This window comes from Thalia democratica, chromosome 9, assembly GCF_965202585.1.
Source record: "Thalia democratica chromosome 9, ktThaDemo2.hap1.1, whole genome shotgun sequence".
Lineage (NCBI taxonomy): Eukaryota > Metazoa > Chordata > Thaliacea > Salpida > Salpidae > Thalia > Thalia democratica.
Window position 1 is genome coordinate 4004977 of NC_139173.1, and position 8805 is coordinate 4013781.

General features: G+C 26.6%; 1 protein-coding gene across 1 annotated transcript; it reads left to right on the forward strand.

Annotated features, from left to right (window-relative positions):
• Positions 1–364: 364 nt before the first annotated feature.
• On the forward strand, positions 365–8490 carry LOC145843963 (uncharacterized). Its single transcript, XM_082951257.1, has 3 exons — positions 365–1057; positions 5473–5552; positions 7190–8490. The coding sequence occupies exons 1-3, from the start codon at positions 665–667 to the stop codon at positions 8148–8150; spliced, it is 1434 nt and encodes a 477-aa protein (XP_082807383.1). The 5' UTR covers positions 365–664; the 3' UTR covers positions 8151–8490.
• Positions 8491–8805: the final 315 nt, after the last annotated feature.

Sequence of the window (8805 nt, forward strand, 5' to 3'; positions counted from 1 at the left end):
ATTTTAACCTAAAATGAAAATAGTAAAAGAAAACTTGAACAATTAAAATCAGTAAAAAATATTACTGAGTAAGTTATAAGAGCAGTTTGGTTTCTTTGTTCCCTATATAAAAATTTATTAAAGAAATCAAACTTGAGATGATTTTTTTTTTATATCAAATTTAAGCTAGAGAAAACTGTCAAAGAAAAGTATTCTGTTCACTACAACACAAAACACTTTAAGCAGTAGAGATCAAACAACAGTAATTTTGAAAAAAGGCGGTCGAAAAACTTCTTCTAAACCGAGACAATTCAGATAAAAAATGAATATTTTAGAGATAACGTAAACCTGAAAAAATTATATTTTCTTTTCTGTTCCGCGCACAGAAACACGCACCAAGATAGCTGCTAAGTTTGTGCTGAAAGTTTACCAAGTCATTTGGAGAGTAGAGAAAAAATCTTAAAGTGTTCGGAATAAAATATAGAAACAAGTATCTCGTTGAGTTTAAAGTTTGTCGAGTTTTTAAATTTTTTTAGCGATTACTTTGTAAGCAAAAGAAGTTCAAAAAACAGCTGATCTGACGATTTGTTGAGTTATTTCAAGCGATCTTAATAAGACTTAAAACTAGTTGTTTTAAAAATCTTAAGCTGAAAAACAAACCAAAACAACCAAACGTATAAGTTGAATGAGTTTTGAAGAAGTGTCAATTGCGGCGAAGTTTCAGATGGAAATTTTGGGGATTCCCGAAATTCAGGACCAGAATCCGGTGACGTCATACCTTTCTCCGATCACCCCTGACGACAGCAGCGCTGACAACCAATCAGAAGCCGGGAAGGATGACGTCAGAGGTTTCCATGGTAACCAGGAAGAAGGCAAAAAGTTGGAGCTGTACCAACAAAAAAACCCCATTAGTGAAACTTCTTCAGGTAAAAACCCTTCAACGGGAATCAAGGAGGCAGTATCGAATGTTTTGAATGGATACGATTGGACGATTGTGAACATTCCAGCCAATAAAAACGCAGGAAATAGGAAGCAGAGGGTCAAGAGGCCGATGAACGCATTCATGGTGTGGGCACAGGTTGGTGTTAATTTCTATTTTTTTAATTTAGGAAAATATTAAACATAACATATGTTTTTATAATTCACGTTAGAGATAAAAATAAATATTTAAAACTATACAAGTGAAAAAAGTTTTATAACTGTTGATTTATGCAGTTATCATACTTTAGTAGCGAAAGTAATAAAGGTAACAGATGTAAAATATACTTAAATTAGCTTTTACTGCTTTTACTTGTTGGCTTGGTACATTTAGATTTTTTATAAGTTGTTGTTTAACTAGTTAATAATAATACAACATGAAAAAAAAATTATGCAAAACTTCAAATTATACTTCATTTTAATAAATGTGAAAAAAAAAACTTGTTATAGATTAGCAGTAAAAGTATTTAAATGGTAAAATTTTGTTTTAAGTATTTTTAAAGCTGAATTCTACTAAATATTTTAAAGAATTGTAACTGTTGTAACATTGTGTTTCTAACACAATAATTTAGGCTTAAAATAACGAAATTCAAAATTGCTTTTATATTTTTTAACACATATAAAACATAGCTCTATAAATATATACTAATAAACTAGTTTATTTTTAAAAAAGTTTATATTTCTGTTGTTTATTACAAAAAGGCTTTAATCTATAAAGTAATAGTCAAAAAACCAGTTGCGTCTTAAGCTTTAAGCAGACAATTTAATGTAAACATGTTTTACTTAGTGGACTTTGAAAAGTTTTATGACTGTAAACTAAAGTTGCTATTTCCAGAACATTAAACCTAATTTTGCTAAAGCACTAAACTTTAAACCCTTGTTTTAATAAATTTAGATAATTTTATCTCTTTCTCAACCACAGCATAATTTTAACATAGCGACACGATTTTTAGAATTGTACAACAAATAAAAAGCTAAGTTTCACAAGTTGCAACGTTTTTGCAACATCAAACTTTAATTTTATTTCTAAAAACTATAAGCGACAACTCAAAAGTGTTTTTCAGGTTAAAATTTAATAAAAAGTTAAGCCAATAGATTAAAATTAACTTGGTCGATATCAGTGTTTACCAAACATTTAAAAAGGATAAAGTTGTTACTGAGCGTTAAAAGATAAGTGATTTAATCGAAAATTAATCCTTAAAACAGATGTCTAACCACTAAGAGCAAAACAGATATAAAATTAATTAAAATAAATACTTTAATCTTATTATTCAAATCAAGTGTTAAAATTAAACTTTGCACCATATAAAAATATTAAGAAAAGTTAAAAATATAAAATTAAAACTTAATAAATATAAAAAAAACGTACTAATTAATCCATACGATCTTATGTAGTATGTAGTTTTTGTTTTGTATACTGGTTAATAAACGTGGAAATTTGGAACGAAATTTTTGAATTTCCGAATATGTTTTCAGTTTAACATTGAAATTCATGTCAAATTACAAAGAGAAATATGTAAAAACAAGTTTTGCGTAGTTTTTAGTACAACTTTCCTTTGTTAATAAGTTCAAGATAACGAAACTAAAATATCTAGTTATCTGTTGTCTAAATCTAAATAATAAAGCCACTTTATAAGCCACACTTACCAGAGCTTATAAATTTTTGACGTTAGTCTAGAATAGTATACTCAAGTAAATAAAATACTAAAAAAAATATTATTAATCTAAATTTAGTTTTTTTTAATTATCGTAGATTCGTTCTAAATTAAAGGTTTTACCATAAAAGCAAGAACTTAGTTTTAATTAATCTTAAAAAAACTTTATCAGTTTTGTTATTAAAACAAAAATTTATAGTAGAATTATGTTGTACACATATTTCTAAATTAAAGGCAATTTAGTTGATCTAAAGTAGAACACCATTTCGAATTAACCTTTGCTCAGGTGATTAAGAAACATTTAAAAAACAAAAAAAAAATCTAGTTTTGCAATCAAATTGAATGCTGTTTTCGTAAAACTTTTACACATTCTTCAAAGTTGAACCTAATTACTTTAATTAGTATAAATTATATCAAAACAGTGTTGTAAAACTATATTCTAAAAATACTAGTCCTTGTTTTTGAAAAACAAAACTTTTTCAGTAATTTGAATTAGTATTTTTCAAAAAAGTATACTTACATGTCTAATTTTGATAGATTTTATTAAAATTGATATGAATTAAACTCTATCAACGCTTTTAAGTTACCTTTGTAAAAGATTTATATGTATTTTTAAAATAATTATTTTGTTAATTAATTATTATCTGTAATCTTAATGGGTATAGCCACATGTCAAAATCAATAGCAATTTATCTTACAAATTACTAAAAAGTTTTAAATTTACCCTTATATAAGATTTATGAGCTTTTATTTTGCAAAATACGTTATATATTTACAAATAAAAACGTTTAATTATAAAACCGTAACCACGTCTTTAAATTACCTCTTTATTTTAAAACAGATATTTTTTAGCTTACGTCATTTTTAAGGTATTATTTATTTATTCTAAGAAAATGTGTTTTATTAAATAAAACATGAAACACTGTATTACTTCATAAAACCAATGACAGTGATGGATAAGTGTATTTTATTATTTAACTTATAAATCTCAGTGATTTAAGTTTTTAAAAGCTTCTGTAAAAATGTTTGTACAAAGTATTTAATATACAAAAAGTCGATTTTTAAAGTATTACTGAAGTTTAATTTTTGCTTCTAACGTTTATGAAACAGTCATTCAACTATATATTCTCCAATTTACTTTTAAAGTTTTAGATTAATAAAAAGACTGTTTTGGCACATACGTATTTTATTTAAGTGTTCTAAAACATCGTAAATTTAAAAAACTGTTTTATTTTTAACAATTAGTGACAATTTTTAATAAGTGTAATTTGTTATTTTAAACTTTAACTAAAAGGTATTTTAAAATTTATGTCAAAAGTTTTAAAGATAAAACAAAACAAATTGTTTTAGTGCATCGATCTTTTAAATATTTAAGCTGCTGGATAAGCAAAACTCTATTGTTTTAACTTTAAACCAAACAGATTTTACTTATATTACTTTAATCGTAAACTAAAAAAAAAGATTTATTTTAAAGAACTAATTACAGCGCCGAATAATTACTTTTTTATTATTTGTCCTTTAAACGTCGTTTAAATAGGCTTCCGAATACGTCTTCTAAACTTTTACGATTATACGACGATTTTAACGTTTGTGTAGATTTTTATATTTCAAACTTAGCTTGCAAAACTGTTTTGAATTAAGGCGATTTAACTTTTGCTAAATAAAAAAAAGATTTATATGTTATATTTCTTAAACTAAAACAGAGAGTATAAATCATTTAAATGTATTGCAATATTGAATGATAAAAGAACAGTTGTGTTTTGCTTTCAATCAAAATTGTTTTCAATCAACTTCAGTTTAAACTTCACTTCCACGCATAAAATACCAAAAAAAATCTATTTTTTAGCGAATTACGTAATTTCTCAGTTACCATGGAGATTTGAACTTCACGCTTGATTACCTTCTCACCGACGCGTTAAATTTTTCGCTTTTGATGAAAGACTTGATAAAATCCGGCCGGATTTAAACTGCATTCTGATTTTTGTGAGAATTTGAGAAAAGTACAAAAAGGGGATTAGATAATTTGTAACGGTCAGACGGTTGCTAGAAATTGTTCGAGAAGTTATAATACTCTAAATTGTCTTATCTAAAACTTTGTTCATAACTTGTTTTATATCTAAGATAAATTGTAGAACAGCTCCTAAAACAAAATTATGTAAACTATTATAAAATTACAATGAACATAATACTATAATACTCTAAATTACCAAGACTACCCAAACTGCTCTGAAATTTTTTCAAATATTCGTTCCAATATTGAGGTAAATTGTGTAATAGCTTCCCAATCAAAAGGTTTCAAAGATATAAAACTATAAAAAAATGTTAGGTTAAAGGTAATTCTTTAAATTGCACCTTTACATAAACTGTTCTTTAAACTTTTAATCTTAAAAATTGTGTTAGTATCTAATATAAATGTAATACATAAGCTTAAAAATCAAAAATGTTGAGCAGATCAAAAAAATTACAAGAAATTATTCCATAAATTATGAAACTATAGACTATTTTGTTTAGCTGTTCAGAAGGAAAAAAAAATAGTTATATAATAACTTCCAGGTCGAAAGATAACAAAAAATTGTTAGATTAAATGTAATACTTTAAATTATCATAATTACCTATGTTATCTTAATTATCCTTATTTCGTATATTTGTTTAATTATAATTGAATATATTGTATTATAACTTAAAAGTCAAAAATGTTGTAAAGATCAAAAAGTTACATTACTTCTTGAATACATAGATGTAAAACTTCCAAAAAAGTCAAAATTTAAATTCTGTTTTTTAACAAGTTTTGTTTCTTTGATAACTTATACAAAAGAAAATACTCTATGAATAAATATTACTAAAAAAATATTTACTGCAGGCAGCCCGTAGAAAATTGGCAGATCAATACCCTCACTTACATAATGCTGAACTTAGCAAAACACTTGGAAAACTGTGGAGGTAAGATTTTGTTTTAATTAAAATTGTTTTATAAGTAATTGCATTAAAACGATTCAGAGTTAAAAAAACCTGAAAAAAAACTAATAAAACTATCTGAAAATTTTCATTAAGTACTTTAAATAGCGTAAAAAGACCGTTTATACCAGTTAAAACGGTAAAACCAGGTAAAACAGCTCAACATAATTTTTACAAGTATTCGAAACAAACTATTTCTAAAAAACTAGAATATTTAAACCGTGCCTGCAAATATCTAGCAAAACAAATAACGTTTTTGAGCGAATTTAAAGCATAAAGTAATTGTCAATTTAGTTAGGAATGCAATGCTTTCCACTATCGAAATATGAGGTAAAAACCCGACATGAGTATATTTTGAAAAGACTGCCATTTTTAAAAAGTTTTTAAAATGAAGAAACTAGTTTTTATAATTATTTATTTCAGCTGTGATCTTTCAGGTATTGATCTAGATATACTTTTTAACAAGACAAATAGTTCTTAAAAAAAAAGTAATTTTGATTAAAGGTCAAAAAAGTAGCATGCGGTTATGTGTAGAAAATATTTTTTGTTAAAATGATTGAGATAAATAGTGTTGATCGAATCAATAAATCATCGTTCAAGCTGTCAACCTTTACGGTTAAACTCATTTATATTTGACAGGTAAAAATTTGATTAGAACTGATTTAAAAACTGGAAAGTTTAAAAAATTTCTAGTACATCTTAACAGCTGAAATTAGATTATTTCATTTGAAATTATCGTACACTTATAGTTTAAACTTAATGAATTTTCAACCAATAATTGAAAATTTTGAGTAATTTAAAGCATTTCAACGTCAAACTTGATATAATAAATGGTGCAAAGTGTTTTTAAATGACATTTAAATTAGATAACGTCCTACTTAATAAGATAAGTCCATAAACAAAACTCGAATAATTTTTATAATGTGGCACGTTTTTTAATGGATAAAAATGATAAAATACTCAATGAAGATTTGTAGAACGTTTTAAACTAAATTACGTAAAAAAATCGTAAAATCTATCACATTATCTTCTTAATAGTACTTTTAAAAACTATAACTAGTTTATTTAAAACCAAAAGTTGAAAAAAAAATTTACTTAAACTTGTTCATGGTAATTTCTTTCCGAGAAACTTTTTTTTGTTTAAAAATGATTGTTTAAGTTGTAGTTTTAGTTATCACATTACTCTTTTACTCTTTATAACAGACCTAAAAATATCCAGTGTAACTTTCAAATCACCAATCATCTATATCTAGGACACATTTTTTTAAATTTATTTTTCTATCTTCGTTTCAAACCCCAAAAGTGTCTACAGTAAGTTTCAAAAATTTTTAGCGAGCCAGGTTTAGCGAGCCGCATCTCGTTTATAATCAAGATAAGTTCGTAGAATATCCTCGTAAATATTTCGCCGACCCCTGCTTTATACGAATGATATGTATTTTATGATAACACAGTATTTTATATTTTAGAAACTGTTTTAAAATTCTTGTGTAAACTAATGTCTAAACGTTTTAGAGAATAAAAAATACACATATTTTTTGTTAAGTTATATAACTAACATTTTTTTTAAATAATAAATGATTGTATTTGTAATGAAAGTTTTTTTTCTTAACAAAATATTTTAGGCAGTTAAGCGATGCTGACAAGAAACCTTTTGTCGATGAAGCAGAAAGATTGAGGATAAAACACAAAAAAGATTACCCCGACTACAAATACCAGCCCAGACGAAGAAAAACTTCTAAACCAAACAGCGAAGAAGGAAAATTGAAAAGCGCGCCAAAAAGCACAAGAAAACCCGCCAAAAACAACTCGGAAGAAAAGATGTGTGAATCTGTGGCTGAAGACGGAGGAATAATGTCATCTTACGAAGATCGGATGCGAATCTGCAGCAACGACATTTCTGCACAGAGTCAGTTTCCTCCAACAGAAACAGATCAAGCAAACCCCATCATTAGCTACCAAAAAAGTACTTTTTCTGGAAATTCTTCTACTGGATTTGACTTGGACAGAAATAGTGTCAACAGCGGGGGTTTTTCTCTAGAAAGTCCCAATACAATCGCTTTTCCATCACCTAACGGTAGTTCAGTGTCTTATTCTTGCAGTAACTCAATTTCCGATGGAACTGCTTTGAGTAAAAACAATTATAAAAATGTTGACCTGTCTGTATCAGCTTCCGTAAACAACATTTCGTATAACATCAAAAGAGAGTTACAAAATCCTGTCACAAACAGTAATAATTATCCGGCCACACCAGCTGTTGAAGGTAGTAGCTACAATCAATACAACAATCAACAGAAAAGCTCCGATTACTTCAACTTCACTCCTGCAGAAATTCACACAAACCACGAAGCTGTTCGCTCCGTTAGTTACGTTTCACCTGAAACACAAAGTTCAGATATTTTTCAACCGTCGATTCAGTATTCGCCTCAAAACTCAGGATACCAGTTTCAGGATTTCAGGTACCATCCTTACCGAGCTTGTCCTCAGCAGCAGAACTTCCACAATATGAAACGACCGTTTTCACAAAACTTGGAAAGTCCCAAAGCTAATCCTGTAATACATCAATGGCCGAATGTAAATACGTGAACTTAAGTTAAGTTTCTAAACATGTTCTTATAATTTTTTGCTTAATAAAAAAAGTTTAATTTTTTTTTGTAAATGAAATTTTTGAAATTTAGATTTTTAATTTTTTCTAAATAAGTTGTTTTAATACACCATACCAAACATAAAAACGTGAGCTACTTTTTCCTGACCAAAACATTTTTTTAAATTGCAGTAAATTATTTGCTATTGTTCGTATTTTGTGTAATTTTTTTCGTATCATTTAGAATTTTTTTATTTTTAAGCTTTAGTCTTTAACATACAAAACAGTGCATTTAGAGAATACCTCAAACGAGTTTTCGCCTTAAAGTCAGTTTTCTAATGCAATTAGTCTTCTTTTAGTCTTTGTTAATTTCAAAATTTTTGCTTCTCTGTAAAAAATACTTAACTTTAAAAAATGTGTTTTCTTATGTACATATATTTTAAATACGTAATTTAAACTTGTTTAATTTAGTTTTAGTTTATCTGAATTAGATTTAAATATTAATAAATTACGTTATGATCAATAAATTATTTAAATTGTCTAAGTACAGGTATTAAATCATTTAAGGTTTTAAAGTATTTTGAAAACATTTTATCAGCTTTATGTTTTTCAAACTAATAGTAAAGTTTTTAAAATATTAGGTTTTTAAATTATGTA